This window comes from Pipistrellus hanaki, assembly GCF_964339955.1.
Source record: "Pipistrellus hanaki genome assembly, chromosome: 14".
NCBI classification, from domain to species: domain Eukaryota; kingdom Metazoa; phylum Chordata; class Mammalia; order Chiroptera; family Vespertilionidae; genus Pipistrellus; species Pipistrellus hanaki.
This window is the reverse complement of record NC_140516.1, coordinates 35,119,946-35,137,825: the sequence shown is the minus strand read 5'-3', so window position 1 is coordinate 35,137,825 and position 17,880 is coordinate 35,119,946. Positions and strand designations below refer to the sequence as shown.

At 41.2% G+C, this 17,880-nt stretch overlaps 2 protein-coding genes across 4 annotated transcripts in view; one reads left to right on the top strand and one right to left on the bottom strand.

The window, feature by feature from the left end:
* The window catches only part of BLNK (B cell linker), a 57,231-nt gene extending 43,150 nt beyond the window's left edge, over nt 1–14,081 (top strand). Inside the window, exons 9-18 of the mRNA XM_084903534.1 lie at nt 510–582; nt 1,433–1,460; nt 2,474–2,516; nt 4,650–4,734; nt 5,834–5,865; nt 8,740–8,816; nt 9,584–9,667; nt 11,769–11,924; nt 12,602–13,586; nt 13,642–14,081. Coding sequence (XP_084759660.1) covers nt 510–582; nt 1,433–1,460; nt 2,474–2,516; nt 4,650–4,734; nt 5,834–5,865; nt 8,740–8,816; nt 9,584–9,667; nt 11,769–11,924; nt 12,602–12,721 — 698 coding nt within the window. The 3' untranslated portion in view covers nt 12,722–13,586; nt 13,642–14,081. The remainder of the gene's footprint in view (nt 1–509; nt 583–1,432; nt 1,461–2,473; nt 2,517–4,649; nt 4,735–5,833; nt 5,866–8,739; nt 8,817–9,583; nt 9,668–11,768; nt 11,925–12,601; nt 13,587–13,641) is intronic.
* Nucleotides 1–17,880, bottom strand: part of ZNF518A (zinc finger protein 518A) — a 60,394-nt gene that overhangs the window by 4,721 nt on the left and 37,793 nt on the right. Inside the window, exons 1-4 of one of the 3 annotated variants that reach the window (XM_084903508.1) lie at nt 9,792–10,878; nt 5,694–5,760; nt 880–983; nt 591–762 (exon numbers count right to left, since the gene is read on the bottom strand). In XM_084903508.1, the coding sequence (XP_084759634.1) occupies nt 591–762; nt 880–983; nt 5,694–5,760; nt 9,792–10,006 (558 nt within the window). In that variant the 5' untranslated portion in view covers nt 10,007–10,878. Of the gene's footprint in view, nt 1–588; nt 763–879; nt 984–4,769; nt 5,761–9,791; nt 10,879–17,880 lie in introns of those variants that run through there. The other 2 variants (XR_014796752.1, XR_014796753.1) reach the window with 2 other exon arrangements.

Sequence of the window (17,880 nt, the reverse complement as noted above, 5' to 3'; positions counted from 1 at the left end):
CATCTCTAGGCACCTCTGGTGTGCACGTAATTGCAAGTGTGAGCTCCTGGCTCCCTCCCATAGGACTCTCTCTGAGCCCACAGAGCCAGGGACTCTGGGTTTGTCCCCTGGCGGGAAAGAGAAGTGACTTAGAAATGTTAATATTATTCACTACATTCTTTAGGCTGTACTTTACATCCCCGTGTCTATTTTGTCACTTTCCAATCCCTTCACTCTTCCCACCCATTTCCCCAAACCCCTTCCCTTTGGCAGCCATCGGTCTGTTCTCTGTGTCTATGATGAAGTCCCAAATTCACATCCTAGTTCTGAGCCAATAAGTGGATATTTATTAAAATGTTTCATCACCTTGGCCTAAAAGGTTTTCCCCAGTAGCTTCAATGTGATTACTAAACGTGCCTTACTGAAAATAATAAATATGTGCACCTCTGAGGCTGCCCTAAGCCCAGCCTCCCTGTGACCATCAGCCCCGGATTCAGGACTGGAGACTGACCTGTGTACATGTTGTGCAGGTCGAAGCAGCGGGGCCTGGGACACTAAGGCGTCTTCGTTACCGGCTGTGCCGTCCCCACTGCCCAGGGCCGGGTGAGTACCTGCCGCAGACACGCAGCTCCGTGAGATGGGAGTGGATGGGCCCACACAGGGGCTCGGGGTGCAGGGGGCTTTCCCGCTGTTTCCGTCCGGAAGAGCACACCTGCAGGACCCCAGATCACAAGGATGATCCAACTTGGGTTGGTCTTGGATTTCTCTGTCTGGAATGAAACCCTGGGCAGAAGTTTAATAAAGAACGGTCACCTTCATCGATGTTTCTAACTCTCTATCCCTCTCCCTTCCTCTCTGTAAAAAAATAAATAAAAATATATTTTAAAAAAATACAGTCACCTAGAAGCAGGCGGAAGCTGGCATGTGTAGGTGCCAGCTGCAACCTCACCTGCATGGCCACCCTCGTATCTCCAGTCTCCACCCCCAAGCAGCAGCCTGGGGTCCTGCGGGCGGAGGGGAGGGCTGTGTGTGCACATTGAAAACACCGAGCCTGGGCCTCACTTTACAGATGAGGGAACGAAATCTCCAACCGGCCTCGCAGCCCACAGAGAGGCCTGAGTCACAGCGTAATTAGCAATAGAACTGGATCAGGAGCTCAGTGATGCCGGCTCCCTGGCTGCTGGTGTTCCTGTTTATCCCCAATTATCCCTCTGCCATCTGCCAGGGGACCCTAAGTGAGATGGGGGGAGGAGGGGGGAGGAGAGGCGGGCACAACTGAATCCTGTTTTCTCCCTCTCCTCCTTTCCAGGAGAGCTCCCCGCCCCCCCCCCCCGCCCCACTCCTACCACCTTCATTGCTCTAATTTAAATTTGCGAAGAAAATGATAAGCAGGCAGTTCTACTTTATCTTTTCACATTGCAACAAAGCCAATCTTTCTTTTTTAATCCCCCAGGAAAAAGCCTGCTGCACCACTGAAGACGGTAAGTTACTGTCACAGTTACACACACTTCCTGTTCCCCAGTATTTATTCTTTTTATATATATATTTATTTTTTACAGAGAGGAAAGGAGAGGGATAGAGGGTTAGAAACATCAATGAGAGATCAGTTGCCTCTTGCACACCTCCTACTGGGTATGTGCCCACAACCAATGTACATGCCCTTGACCAGAATCGAACCCGGGACCTTTCAGTCTGCAGGCTGATGCTCTATCCACTGAGCCAAACCAGTTTTGGACCAGTATTTATTCTTATCCAGTCGTTTAAAGCTGACAAAGCTCCCAGCAAAGGGGAGAACTTAGCCCTAAAGGTGTTGTCTGGGCAGGCCTGGGAAAACTCGGAACCTCAGGGAGCCTGGGAAGGTGCGGCCTGGGAGTTCATCCTCATTTGACCCCCGCAGCTTTGACTGAATAGCTCTGGCAGATCAGCCACCACGGTCGGCCTCCCCTGACATCTGTCTTCCCCTCAGGGTTCCCCTGTGTCTGTTCCCAACCCTCCGGCTGGGTCCTGACAATTGCATAGCAGGCACACATAGGCCTGACTCAACTCAAATTCTGGCCAGAACGAAGGGAACCTGCAGCAGTCCGCTACTCAACGAAGCCCGCCTTGACCTGGTATCTACTCGGTAGCAGCCTGACATTATAATCAGCCACCAAACCCTGAGACAGTGGGTCCTGAGACAGAAGCCCTATGCTGGGTTCCCACTGCAGGAGCAGGAGCGCCACTGCCTGGCAGCTGCTGGGGGTCCTGCTGTCCCTCAACCCCAGGGAAGGCCCAACACCAGGACCACATGCTCCTCCCATGAGACACCCCAGTGCATTGTCACTTCATGCAACGGTTAGAGTGGAGACTGTGCGTGTCTAATTGTTGCTCTTATGACTGAAAGAATGGCTTTGCATCAGAGAAATGTTCTCCTCAAATACTTCAACAATATTATTGCTTTGACTTTTATTTCCACATAAAATTGAATATCTTTGCTCTTTTTTTTTTTTAATAGACTCCACTTGCCTCTCAACAGAATGCCTCCAGTGTGTGTGAAGGTAAATCTATCTTATTTTAAAGGAGTGTGGCCCTAAAACTCTTTTCAATTAAGGATTTCTATATAAATGTCTTCCTAAATTCTGTCATTATTTGTAAGGTAATTGTAAACATGCAACTCAATTTTCTAAACGAAGTAGCCCTCCCATTGCAATGAGCAGTGAGCGGCAGTGGTCAGGACCTGAGCTTGCCTGGGAAGCTGCTGTGGGGTGGCTTACCGTCTACACACCTCAGACCTGTCTGCTTGCTGACAGCTATGAAACGGCCATGGCCTTCCACTGGTGTGAAGACTAATCCAGGGCCACTCATGTGTCTTAGAGTCTAAGACTTAGACTAATTGTTTGGTTAAGGAATGAAACTTTTATAAACTTGTTGATGTGTATCAGTCCTTTTGCTAAGTTTTCAAGATAATGTTTTCAGAATTCAAATGCCTGTCTTAATACATCTTCAAATGCTTTCCTTTTGTTGTTCTATCATATCCCTCGAACCTTACATTTACTTTTTATTAGAACATTATTACCACTCAAAAAAACTGTATTTGAAAAATCCTAGGGGGAAAAAAACAGAAAGAAGTAAGAATTATCCATAATCTCAACATTTAAAATACTATATAAGAGTTCAATTTCTGCACCCATCTGCTTCCACATTTGAAGATATAATGTTAAAAGCTTAGGGAGTGCTCTTCTCACCATTTCCCGAGTTAATATGGGCAGATCTACACAATGTGTTCTGGTTTCTCTGACGATGGACGGTGGACATTTTCTGAATGTCCGTTACAACTCCCCCGTCTGTTTAATTGTTCTAATCATTAATTTCTGCAATAGGCTTTTACATTGGCTCACACATCTTTTCTCCCCCAAGAGCTATTTCCGAGATCACTCTCTTCCTGACGTTTTGCTTTCGTCTGCCTCTCCGTTGATGCCTTTGCCTTGCGGTCCTTCCATTTCTCGCTGTCCTCAGCCAGGGCTCAGGGCTTGTTCCATGCGGCTCAGATGTCCTCATTCCCAAAGCGTTCCCGGTGCAGAAGGTTGGCATGCCATCTCCTTGGTGACTTATTTCAAGACCACGGCAATGGCCATCCAAACCCCAAATGGGGAGCAGCCTCCAGGACAGCAGGGCCAAGCAGGTGTGGCCAAAGGCTGTGGGGACCTGATGTGTCCATTGTGTCTCCTTCTGAAACTACCAGCTTGTTAGGCTGTGAACAAAACATCTCCATGGCAGCTCAGCCTAACCTGCCACAAACCTGAAGCGCGACCTTCAGAGGCCCAAGCATTCTGAATTTCAGTGCTCCGCACAAAATCCAGAACTGCTTAGCATCTTACTGCTTTTATTCCTATCACAGGAGAGCAATACTTCTCAACCTTTCTCCCATGCAGGAGAAATATCATGGTCATACCCAGATTTTAACACACCCTAGACCAAACTCGAGGGAGGATAAATCATTAAATAATCTAAAATCACACCTATTAATGGCTCAGCTGCAAGTGCACGATGGGCTTCAACGTAAATTTCTTACATTTCGGGTCATGCCCGTTCCCCTGTGTGCTAGTTATAACTCCTCCTCTTCCTCTCCCCCTCAGGAAAGCAAGGTGAAATGTAACAGAGGTGAATGTTGCTTTAGAGAAAACCTTGAATTTGCTGAATTAATTTTTCAAAAAAAGAGGAGATTGTTTTTTTAAGTGTCATATCTTACCACTTATCATTAAGAAATTCCTTACAGTTGCATCTTATGCCTAATGAAGACACACCCAGGGTGTGGTAACACCTGTGTGTGGGCCACATAGAAAGCAGGAGGCAGGTAGCTAAAACCTACCTTCTGTTTTGCTCACCTCTGTCTCCTGCCTGAACTCACACACTTAAAGGTCCAAATCCCATGGGGTCAGCCCCCATGTTCCTTGCTAAGAGATAAAAACAGGCAGCAGGGTATGCCTGTAACACTGGGGATTGGGAGTCCTGGTCTAATAGCACAAACACATCATCAGACTGACAGGTGCACAAGCAGAGAGCACCCTGGTGAAAATAGTTCACAGGAAGACACCTGACCAAACCCAGGGCTCCTCGGTTGATATTGCTCGGTTTGGGCATGGGGACGGACATTTCCCTCTCATTCTAATATGAGCATTTTCTTGATGCAGAAAAACCTATACCTGCTGAACGCCACCGAGGGTCTAGTCACAGGCAAGAAGCTATGCAGTCACCGGTGCTTCCTCCTGCCCAGAAGTGAGAATCCTTCCCTTTAAAAATGAGTCTCCGCTTGTTGCTGCGGGCATTGATGCCTACATTGTTAAGCCACACGGTGGCACATGCTGTGGTGCTCGGCAAAGATCTGACATGCCATTGCTTTGCAATTAAGTTTTAAAGGGTGTTCAGCTTTTAAGTAGGTAACAACGTTAAAAGAACTGCTTAGAATCTCAGAGACCTAATATGCAGGTTAACTAGTGGAATTAACTAAAATATAACGCCTTAGTTTGAAATATGGTAGCAATCATACTTGGGTAAAAACTACTGTTTGAATTTTAACCCTACTATTCTGACTTCAACCTTCACTTACTTGCTTTGTTCATCGCGCAATGGGCTTAGGGAGGATGGGTTCAAGTTCTGGGCAAGGTTACAGGCAGAACTTTCTTTTTCATTAAAGAGCCAGCCCTATGTGCACTTAGTGGTTATCTCGATGCTGGCCTCGAAAACAATGCTGTTCTATCCAATTAAAAAAAAAATGCACCTGGCACGGTATTGAGACTGTGGGCATATCTGGTCTCTGGCCTACAAGGTCAGACAGCTACGTTTATCTTCATCATTCTTCAAATGGGCTAAAGCAAACTAGAAAACAACCTTTCATCTAGGAAGAACAGCAGAAAATTCCAAACAACAGTTTGTTTTTAGAATGGTGGTTTTCCTTCTCAGAATCTTTAAAAAGAACTACCTGCCCCTAAAGCCGCACAGTCATGTAGGGTCTGCCTGCGTGTGGTACTCTTGCGGCTGCCCTGGCCAGGTCAATAAATTCTTGTTTGCTTTTTTGTTAATAAATTATCAGCCTCCAGTGGTCTTATTTTGAACCCAGGGTTCGACCCCACAACAAGTTAATTAACTAAAATATAGCGCCTCAGTCAAGGCTCCTCCTTTTTCAAAAGTAAAGGGAACAATTGTTCTTATCGTGAAGGTTTTGGTGCCTCTCCTACCTTTAGATCAGGTTCCCTGGCGATTCCTGTTGATTCCTTGGTGGCGGGAGTGTTCAGAGAGACTTCACTGTAAACAGAAAGTCAAACTTAATTCATCTTGTGCTTTGCCCTTCCATTAATTTTTCAATTCTTCCTTTCAGACAAGTGCACCAGAAACCCATCCCTCTGCCCAGTAAGTACTATGGAGTAATGAAGGGTAATATCGGGTAGTGGATCTTCCTGTCTGAGTCACCTGGGTTCTAACACAACATTGCCACCTCCAACGGGAGGGTCTTAGTATCCTGGTATCCCCTTTAGCCTGTTTCATTTGTGAAATGGGGCCAAGAATGTTTTTCAAAGAGTTGTGTTGTGAAAAGTAGATTTGAGATAATTTTTACTTTTTCGTTTTTAGAAGAATCAAAAGAAGATTAATTAAAACAATTTTTAGAAAGTACCTGGTATAGTGCTTGGTACATGGAAGGTCCTCAATAAATAATAGCTATTTAAATTAAATCTAAAATACATTTTAATGATCACAAAATTGATCTGCAAAAGGTACCCTGAAAAGATTTGGAAATATCTGGATAATTTTTCAGGCAAACATTACAAAAATACATGAATCGGGTAAGTTAGGCCTACAGAACATTACTATTTAATGAAGGAAACAAACAAACAAATTCTACCTTACATGAATAATTTGGAAAATATTCCAAAATAATCAAGATTCAACCAATTTAAATACAGAAAATAATTGTTATATACCAAAAACTTTTGTGCGTTTATACTGAATAGAAATCAGATCTTTAGGTGGTAACCCAATTTTGTATTCATCTTATATGAAACGTATACTAAACATAATGTTTTAAAAATTCTGAACACAAAGTGAAAATGGTTGGGCTGTAGAAATTCTATGTTTCACTGTGTAAAGCTTTATGATACCTTTTATTTTTTCCAACCCAAAGTCATTTTCTCACTTGGTAAATACTAGTATTTACTGGCCATCTGCCAGATGCCAAGCGCTGTTCTGGACACAGGGAATAACAGCAGCGAATAAAGAGGAGTCCCTGCCCTTTATGAAGCTTCTATTCTACTGGAGACGACAGACAGGAAAAAATAAACAACCAGATAAATCATATAACGTCAAGTAAATGCTAACGTACTGGAAAGAAAAGCATCGCAAGGGAGCAGAGCACGAGGAAGAGCGTAATGAGGGCAGTGAGAACCTCTGTTTTAGACGGGCAGTCAGGGAAGGCCTCCTCTGCAAAAAGGGTCTGAGAGCTCCTCCCACCAAGGGCTGATGTGAGGACAAGGTGGAGGACAGAACAGGACCGGCACATATTTATGGTTCTGAAAATGTCAGCCAGGAACTCCCAATGCCCAAACTGCAGGAACCACCAAACACCTTGTACGTGTGTGTCTTGGGAGTGCCACTGTCCTTGGCTTCTCCCCACATCCTTGGAGCCGGTCCTTCCTTCAGACCCAACCTTGCTGGGCCCGCCAAGCCCTTCCTGCTCCCTCCTGTTACTCTGGGCACCCTGCTGTCTCCTGTGAACATTTGGACACTTTGATCGGAAGCACACAGTGTAGCTAAACCTGTTCTCCTGCAGACTTTGCCTTTTAATTAAGGACAACTCTGGTTTCTCTGGTCACCCTGACCCCCTCACCTGCTTTTTTCAAACACGTTCCAGCTATTTCTTCCAATTAAATCTGGAATCCAACTCTCATTGCTTCCATTACTCTCTTCCCCATTTGTCCCAGGCCACCCTCATCTCCCGCTGGGCTTGCAGAACACTGAGCTGGCTTCCTCCCTCTGCTCGTGCCCTCTTCTATGTCCAGCCCCGCAGCCAGTGTGATCTTGTTAAAAAGACGCGCAGGTCACATGACTGCTCTGTTCAAAAACCTTCAGATGCTTCCCATACCATGCTTGTGAAAGCTCGAGTCATGTCAAGGGGTCCACCAAGTCCTACCAGCCTGGTTCCTTGGTCACCTCCTGCCTGACCTTACCCCTTACTGCTCTCTCCTTTCCTCACTGCACTCGGGGCTCCTTCTGGGCACAGGGCTCCCTGTCTTTCTCTCACACACTCCAGGCCTTGCGTTTGCTGCTGCGCCTTCTGCCTGAAACATTCTATCCTGGGATGGCACATGCCCCCTCCCTCTCCATTTGCAGATCTCACCCAAGTGTCACCTCAGTGAGGCCTTCCTTCCCTGACCAGCGTATTTACACGTACTATTTGTCAGAGGCTATCTCCGACCCCCTTCCCTGCTGATTTTTCTCCATAACATTTATGAGTAAGCTCCAGGAGGGCAGGGCATCTTGCTGTTTTGTGGACTTGTATACTAGTAATCCCAATGCCTTGATCATACCCATAATCATGAATGAATGAATGAATGAATGAATGAATGAATGAACAAATGAATGAACACCAGCTAAGAATTTTCTCTATTTCGTGTGTCTTCACTCCTAGACTGAATTTATGCCTAAGGCAGCAATTCTCAAACATTTTGGCCTTGGTACCATTTAACGCTCTTAAAATCAGGCCCCAAAAACGTTGGTTTATCTCTTTCTGTTGATACTGAATATATTCGTTAAAAGGCATTTAAAACACACTTAGTAATCTAGTAAACTCATTGCATGTTAACATAAATAACATACTTTTATGAAAAGTAACTGTATCTTCCAAACAAAAACCATTCATGGAAAGAGTGGCATTGTTTTACATTTTTTAAGTTCTCTCTAACGTCTGGAATAATAGAGACAACTGGACTCTCCTATCTGCCTCTACGTTCAGTCTGTTGCACTACGTTTTTCTGGTTGAAGTACAGGAAGAAAACTGGGCTTCCCAGAGCTTTGTATGTGAAAAAGACATGGAAACCCCCCTGAAAGGACCTTAGAGGTTCCCTGCAGCCTCAGGCTATGCTTTGAGAACCCTTGCTCTTAAGGATTTGGTGGGTGGGTGTGACTTCAGTGTGCGTGTACCCTGCAGCAATTACCATGGTGTTGAAGTATGGGCATAGTAACTGCTCAAGAAATAACAGAGATCCATTGATTTTTCCAAACCCCTTTTAGGGTTTCCAGAAGCGGGTAGCCCAACTGTGGATGGCCCGTTACCCAGCTTTTCATCGAATTCCAGTGTGTCGGAACAGGTATGAAATGAACTCTTATTGTTACCAGTGAACTGCAGAAAGGGCATGTCTTCTTAGAAGGAGGGTTTGGAGTGTAGCTTGAGTATTTGGGGTACAGAATACTTTCCCCTCAGGTATTAAGACCTTGCTCCATTTGTTCCATTTTGTATTCTAGATACCCTAAATAACAACCTGTGGTTCTTCAAAACCAGAAATGTGTTGTTTTCTATTGTTCCTCCTAGTTTCTATTGAAACTATGTAATTTTCTCAGAAAGATCTGTGGAGGTATATGTTATTAAAACACTGAAGCAGCACAGTAAGGGAACCTCTGTGTCCTTGGGCAAGTCTCTCTAAGCTTTCTCAAATGTAAAATAGGGATGACAGCATTTATCCTCCTTGCCTTCAAAGTAGTTACAAAAATCAAATCAAATAACATTTGTGAAAACACTTTGAAATTGTTAAGCACTCCTCAAAGCAAAAGTAGTGAGATCACAATGGAAAGGGAGATTATAACTTATTTAGGAGAAAGGAATGAATGGTTCGGGAATCTAGCAGGATTTAGTTCTTAGGTTCAATTTCTAAGGTCAGCATCTAAGGCCAAATTGGGGGGGGGGGAGGGGGAAGTCAACTATAATATATAACTCTGAGATTGATCAAAGAAAGCATAAACTCATGACAAATACTGGTTCACATGTAGTTAGGCAAAATGTGACTTTGTCATGCATGCACAGAAGGTATGGTGTCTTTGAAGGACCATCTCTTGCTTAGCAATCCCCTCTATTTCGCAGGAAGCTGACATGCTCTGTAAGCCATGGTATGCTGGTGCCTGTGATCGAAAGTCTGCTGAAGAGGCATTATACAGATCAAACAAGGTTTGGCTGCTCAGAATCTTCTATCTTGCCCTCAGCCTGTCAGAGGCACACTTGTCATCCTAATAAAGTGCTAATGAAAAAACTGCAATAATTATGGATGCACGGATCTTTTTCCTTTACTTACTCAGAAGGACCGGCCATTCCCTCCTCTCTTTCAAGCATCTCCCTCTGTGTTCCTCCATCTCTACTTGTCCTTTCATTGCCACGAGGATCCATAGGTTCCTCTGCTCTCCCTACAGTGAGAGAGAAGAATGCTCCAGGGGAGATCTCTAAAAGGCTTGGTGCTACATGAGATCCATCCAGGAGTACAAAGGAACAGGCTACTTTGGACCAGGGCATGGGATAAAAGGCTGAGGTCAAGGTGGCACCAACTACTTGGAAAGAGATTTTGGGAGCATCCAAATCCAATCATGTAGGAACACTAGGGACCATTTGAACAATCCAAGATTAAAGTGCCAATATCGCTTTCTTTCTCTTTTCCTCTGCTGTTTTTTATTTCCACTTGCACCCCTTGTCAAGATATGTAATATTTACATACTGTTTTGCCACCTTTGTTTTAGTCCTAACTCTACAATTAAATATATTAAATGCTTTCCATCATTCCCTTTGCTGGCTCTCCCAGTTATCTCTTTTTGTTTGATGAAGTTCACCTTGTACTATAGTCTCAGGAAGGACAGTGTTTACATTATTCCCTTAATTCTTGAACATTCAAAACTGTTTTTTCATAGCCTGATACCTGGAGGAAATCTTGGCTGGATATAAAAACCTTGGCTTAAGTGTTGCTCCACTGGATTGCCTTGTTCTACCTGAGGCTAATGTTATTTTCTTGTCCATATATGTAATTTGATATTTTAGTCTAAAACTCTGTAGATATTTTGTTTTTAAAGTTTAATAGTTTTACCAGAATATGTCTCTGAGTTGCTTTCCAGGTCAATTTTTTTTCAGGTTTAGGGAAGCCTTTCAATAAATAGATTTAAGTTTTCTCTTATTTCCAATATGTTTTCTTAAATTATAGTCTCAAAGAATAGTTCTGGTTCATTGTTTTGTTTTTCTTCTTCAAGGAATCAAATAACATGCATTTTGGACCTTTTTTTTCTCTTCCATTCCAACCACTCTGACCCTGTTGTTGTACTTCCTTTTTCTTAATCTCCCCTCACTCCCACCCCTCTGTCTTGGGTGGTTCCCTTCGGCATCTTGTAATTGTTTCTTCATTTCTGAGACAGGTTTGTCTTTTTTTTTTTTTTTTTTTTTTTTAGTCTTTTTAAAAATATATATATATATTTTTTATTTCAGAGAGAGGAAGGAGAGGAAGAGATAGAAATACCAATTATGAGAGAGAATTATTGATTGGCTGCCTCCTGCACACCTACTGGTGATTGAGCCCACAACCTGGGCACAATGCCCTAACCCAGAATCAAACTGTGACCTTCTGGTTCATGTGTCGATGTTCAACCACTGAGCCACACCAGCCAGCTCTCTTTATTTTCTTTGCAGAATTTGTTCAACTGTTGCTGCATTTTCTTCCTGGTTTTTGTCCTTTTGTTCATAATTTTTGAATTTATGACTCTAGAATATTTTATAAAATATTTCAATTTGGAATTTGAATTTCAATTTGGAATTCAGTTTTTATCTGCTTCAATCTAAGTTTTGGAGGAGAGAATTTTCATCAGCTGAGATATTTTTACCCCCAATTTCTACTTTCTTATTACAAGCACTTTTGAGTAAAATTTGTTTGGTAACATTTTTTTATTCACAGAAAACTTGTGGACATGGTTCCTAGTTCAAGAGTGCCCTCTAGGTTTGATCTTATTATGTCCCTTCACAAATTTCTAAATTCTAAAACATAATATCTTTATTTAGAGCATCAAAAAGTGCATTAAATATATATAAGTATAAAATATAAGTTTATATTTTGTATAAGTATGTAGTTTACTGAAGTGTTTTCTTGGAAAATAATAAAATAAACTTATCAACAATAGAAAAACTTATAACTAAATACTTGTATTTTGAATATGACATAGCTATTTTTCATAATCTTATTTCTAACTTGTGGAACTATAAGTAATACTAACCATAATTATGCTTTTCATTTAATAAACAGGATGGATCATTTCTCATTCGGAAAAGCTCTGGTCATGATTCCAAACAGCCATATACATTAGTTGTATTTTTTAATAAGCGAGTATACAATATCCCTGTGCGATTTATTGAAGCAACAAAACAGTATGCTTTGGGCAGAAAAAAAAATGGTGAAGAGGTCAGTAATTTCTCTTTTAATACAACTCTCTAACTATGTATTGAACTCAATGGCATCATACTATATTAGAGATGAGGAGAAAGGATACAAAAGTACTTGATCTAAGGCTTGCACACACATTATAAGTTAATAAAATACTATATTGGGGCAGTAATATCCTATGAGAGAACAAAAAGGAGGAAAGACTGATATGACGTAAAGACTACATCTTGGTCCTTTTACCCTGTTATTTAGTGGGGTCAGTCTGATTCAGTATTTCAGTCCAGGAAACATAAAAATCAAAGTTGAAATGTCAATTAGAATTAATGTTATAGAAATCAAGATCAGTGTCCAAAGCTCCTAAGTCAAGAATTAGGATCTCAATTCAAATACAGTACCAAAAGGTGGGTGACCAGATAAGGATCAGAAGAGATGCAAAAACCTGAGTTGAAGCATTAGACTATATGTTTTTAGTATTATTAAATATAAGAAAGGCCAAGGTCTACCACCTTGAAGATTATAGTCTTTGTTAAATTAAACTTATTTATTTATTTTTATTTATTTATTTTTTTTTTTGTAAAATGTCAGCTGGGACCGCATAGCTTTGACTAACTTGAGGAAATGCTAGGAGATGGTGGAGTGAAGTTCAAAGTTAACATAAATACCAATTATAATTCATCTATGTTTCCTTGCTCTAGTACTTTGGAAGTGTTGCTGAAATTATCAAGAATCATCAACATAGTCCCCTGGTTCTTATTGACAGTCAAAATAACACAAAGGATTCCACAAGACTGAAATATGCCATTAAAGTTTCATAATTTTTTTAAAAGGAGCTCAACATCATTGCTTCAGATATTTGCTCTACTTCTCCTTTTAAGAAAAAGTCCTCAAGCTTCATATTTTGGATGATGAATCATCCAATAATATAATAGAAGACGGAGATAGCTATTGGAGTGGTCATCCATTTCTTTAGAAGAAGCTCACATGGACTTGTTCTGTTGCCTGACATGATAAACTGTTAATATCTAATGAGGCTGAGTTATTGTGCTATTAATATTCTCCCAATAAAAGTTTTTATTTAAAAGAAACGTGTGTAAAGTATTTTCAATCATGTGAGAAAATAATACTCTATTCTCAAAGTAAGAAAAATGTAATCTTGGATAAAACAAAAGCGGCTGGAAATTTAGGCCAGTACACTGGTCACTGGTGCACTAATGTAACCAGGACATCTACTGACAATGCTCAACAATTATGTCTTAGTTTTAATTTTTATTTGTAGATGATAAAATACAATGTTTAGTTATAAGTACAGATAAGGGGGGTGTGATGGTTCTCTTTTGTGAGTACTCCCAACTGTGGGAGATATACAAATGACCTTTCTAGAAGTTTCTGTCCATGATTATGTTGTTAACTTTATTAAAATAATTATACCCCCTTTGATATGTATGTCTATTATATGGACCCTAAACTTGATATGCGGTTCAAAGTAAGATGAGGACAAAACAAAACTAGGGAACATCCACAGAACAAGGGCAGGAAAGCAAACTGATGAGCACTAAAGAATGAAAGATATACCACTGTGAGCAGCCCTATCCAAGATCGTAGCTCATCCCAGAAATGAAATATACTTTGACTTTAGATAGCATTGAAATTATACACTAAGATAAATCTAACAATGAAGAAGTATTTGTTAATCAGCTTAACAATAACCCACAACCTTCGGACCAACTTGAAGAAGTATTTGATCACTGGATAATACAGCAATCTCTGAAATGATTTTGAAAGCCTAGAAGGTAATGATTTTAGAGTAACTCAGACTCCACCTCATTTATAAGTGTATTTTTAAATGTCGTATACTGTCATGATGACTATTTAAGAGTTGAACTGTGTTCCCCCAAAAGGATATGTTGAAGTCCTAACCCCCAGTACCTCAGAATGTGACCTTATGGGATCTTTACAGATGAAGGTTATTAAGGTGGGCCCTAATCCAATATGATTGGTTTCCTTATGAAAAGGGGGGATTTGGACACAGTCACAGACATACACAGAGGGAAGATGGAGTGAAGAGATACCCAGGGAAGACAACATGTGAAGACAGAGGATTCAAGTGATGCACTTATAAGCTTAGGCGCACTGAAGATTGCCAGTACACACCAGGAGCCAAGAAGAGGCAAGGATTTCCCTACCTACAGGATTTGAAAGGAATATGGCCCTGCTGACACCTTGATTTCAGATTTCTAGTCTCCAAATCTGGAAGACAATAATTTTTTTTTTTTTTTTTAGTCACCCCACTTGTAGTACTTCAATATGATAACACCAGGAAACTAATATACATTTTGACAATGAAATCAGATACAAATGGGTTTTGGAAATTTTGTTTGGAAAGCTCTTTCTTCCTTCTAGAAAAGCAGTACAATCATTTAGAACGTACTAGAAGAGGTAAGTCACCATTTAGGGGAAAACTCGGTTTATCTTTGTAAAACAAAGCATTCATTTATAGTGTCTAGTATGACCTTTCTAGTTCATCAGTGTACCTCAAGGTTACAAGGGATTATTTTCTACTTAAGTAAATCCTCACTAGTTCCTTTTGTTACAGTGATCCTGGCTCCATAACAACCTCTTCTGCCCCATCACCTCTCTACTCTTCCAAGTGGCCTATTCCACCCAGCTAAGTGGAAGTGTGTAGCCATGAGATTATATTAATCCAGTTGGTTGATATTCAGCACTGTTGGTGGATTTCTTGGAGCAGAAGCTATGAGAATTTCTTGGAGATTAAGCCAATCTCTGCCAAAGGATCCACTCTTCTACAAAACTGGGAGAAACACCTTACCCAAGACAGCAGTCTTCCCCACCCCTCACCACTGGAGGGTGGCCCTCTATACTTCTCTAAATCTCTCCTCTGCAGGTGGTATAGGCTTTCCTATCTATATATAGAGAGTATATAGAGAGGTAATATGCTAATTGTCCATTATGATGTCCCAGTTACGACCAATTTGCATACTGACAGACCAGCAGGAGGCTGCACGCACAGCAGGGGGCAGGGGGCGAGAGCCAGTTCTCAGGGGTCTGAGGAGAGTGTCTGACAGGAGCAAAGAAGTCTTTACAGGCTGCAAAGAAGGAAGAGGTAAGTGGCCACCAGGAGCTCTTCCAATCCCCCTGCACAGACACCCTAACCCAGCCCCCACATCCCTGTGGGGACAGGGAAGCTGACTGGATGGGGAGAAGACCCAGCCTTGGGGATAGCTGCAGGCTGCACCTCCAACTCCTGATTTCTCCCCCGCTACCCCTGCCAGGGACACCCACAGCACGCAGGCAACCAGTCAGCACCCCTGAGGCACCTGGGGCCGGTGGCCTGCCACTGCCAGGCCCCGTCCGCTGGGGCCAAACATGCCTCTCCTCCCTACAACTCCAGACCCATGTGGAGGCAGGCCTGACTGGCCCCCCAGGGTCAGACCCTCCCCCCTACCCCTGACAGCCGCAGCGCTGTCTCTGCAGCGGAAGTGTGCTGAACCTCGCTGGGGGCGTGGCTAAACCCACCCTCTTAGCCCTCCTGGCTCCACCCTGGCTCAGCCCCCATCCCGCTCCAGATTGGAGCCCCACCCTGAGCAGGAACAGCTTTGAAACAGACATGTACTATTTCTCAATTTTCCTGTTATTAAGGGAAGCATATTTGAATCAATGAACATCAAAGTAATCAAGCTGATGCTATTTCAACTCTCCATTATAGTGAAATTTTCTGCTAATGCCAGACTCCTAACCAGAGACAAATAATGCCCTGAAAATCCAACAAGTTTTGCTCGATAATGAGTCAAGGATTTTGCTGAAAACAAGGATACTAGAAAATTGCTATGTCCAGGAACAGAGCCAATACCCTAACACAAATGGGACATATTCCAAGTTAAGCAAGTAGCTCTCAGTGGTGAAAAGGGAACACTTTATTTTTTTTAAATCAGAAATTAATATCCCTCCTCCCCCCAAAAAAAATTATCCCTCCCTAAGTTGCACTGCCCTCAGCACACAAATGACCTATCTACTTTACCCAAGTCATAACTTTCATTACATTTAGTTCTTCACTTTTAAACAAACACATCAACATTGGAAACCTTACATACATTTTGGTTTTTATAGTTTGTAACTTTTATATAGGTGATGTATATCACAAGAAACTATAGCAAACATGTTTTTAATAAAAATCCTAGCTTAAGAGCAAAATTTTGAGAGATAGCAAAGCCTGGTCAATTATTTGATGGGCTAAATTTGGCCCACTGCCTATGTTTAAAAAATATTAAAACACAGGCATAGTCATTTACTAATGTATTATCTATGGCTGCTTCTGCATTATGATAAAGTTAAGTAGTCATGACAGAGACTAAATAGCCTACTAAATAGCCTACAAAAGCCCCATTATGTATTATCTGACACCTTACTGGAAAACCTCACTGATCCCTTAACAAAACCACAGACTTCTATATATAAGCTAAGTGACTGACCGTCCATCCGACCAGCTGGTATGTATGACGCGCACTGGTAATTTATACAAACATTGACTCGTGCATGCGCGATACATATAAAGCTCTTGCTGGTGCCACTTGCACGCGTGTTTTGATCTGTCATTGTTGATCATGAATTTGGTTGTTTTTGTTGACATTCAACATAAACCACATCACGATTTTATTCATTGACTAATTGACCAGCTGGTACATATGATGTGCACTGGCAATTTAAAGATAAACATTGACTCACATATGCGTGATACATATAAAACTCTTGCTGGCGCCAATCACACACGTGCTTTAATTTTATAATACTATATTATATATACTATCTAGACATGTAACTTTTTGCAGTAACATAATTACCAAACAAATCTTTCCTCTAATTAACCTTTAAAAGACTGCCTTTTAATTCCCGTAGCAACGGGTCTCCCGGCCAGAGCTTTTTTGCACATTTAAATTCAGCTCTGCAGGCATTTACTTTTTTGCCTCTATCTTATCCATTTTTTGAGTTATGAAAAGTAAAAACATTTATAAAGAAAATGTATTATTTATTATTAAAGTTATCTTTTAACTTTTAAAAGGTTAATCTGATAAAGGTTAATTTCCTTTCAATGTGCACAAATCTGTGCACCAGGCCACTAGTTTAAAAATAAACATTGACTCGCACATGGGTGCTATATAGAAAGCTCTCACTGGCACCAATTACTCATGACACCAGAATGTATCTGAAGACCAACTATTGGCACAATATACCTCTGAAGCTGAAAGAAAGCGACATCGACAACAGAATATGTCTTAAGACCAACTGTTGGTACAACATACCTCTGAAGACAAAAGAAGCCAGTGTCATTGATAGAATGAATCTGAAGATCAAATACTGTTTAATCAATTTCAGTCATTCTTATCAATGCTGTTATATCATGTTTTTGTTTTCATATGTTTTTGTATCATGTCTTTGTTGTTAAATCATGTTGTTAATTTATTGATCAGTTTTTATAATTTTTACATGTCTGTTTTCATACCATGTTATTAATCAATTTATATATTATTTCCATATACATTTTACTAATTTTCTTTCATCTCTGACACTTCTATTATAAAGGGCAAACAGCGATATTAAAATATTTTGTACTTTAATTTTATACTATATATTATTTTGACATGTAATTCTTTGCAGTAACATAATTACCACAAATCCTTCTTCTAATAATTTTCTTAAAAATTATTATATTTGACTCTATACTACTGAATGTTTAAATGGTAAACTTTAAAAATTAAACTTTTTTTGCCCAGCCAGTGACTCAGAGGTTGAGCATTGACCTATGAACCAGGAGGTCACAGTTCAATTTCCAGTCATGGCATATGCCCAGGTTGCAGGCTTGATCCCCAGTGTGGGGTATGCAGGAGGCAGCCAATCCATGAATCTCTCTCACCATTGATATTTCTCTCTTTCCCCACCTCTCTGAAATCAATAAAAATAT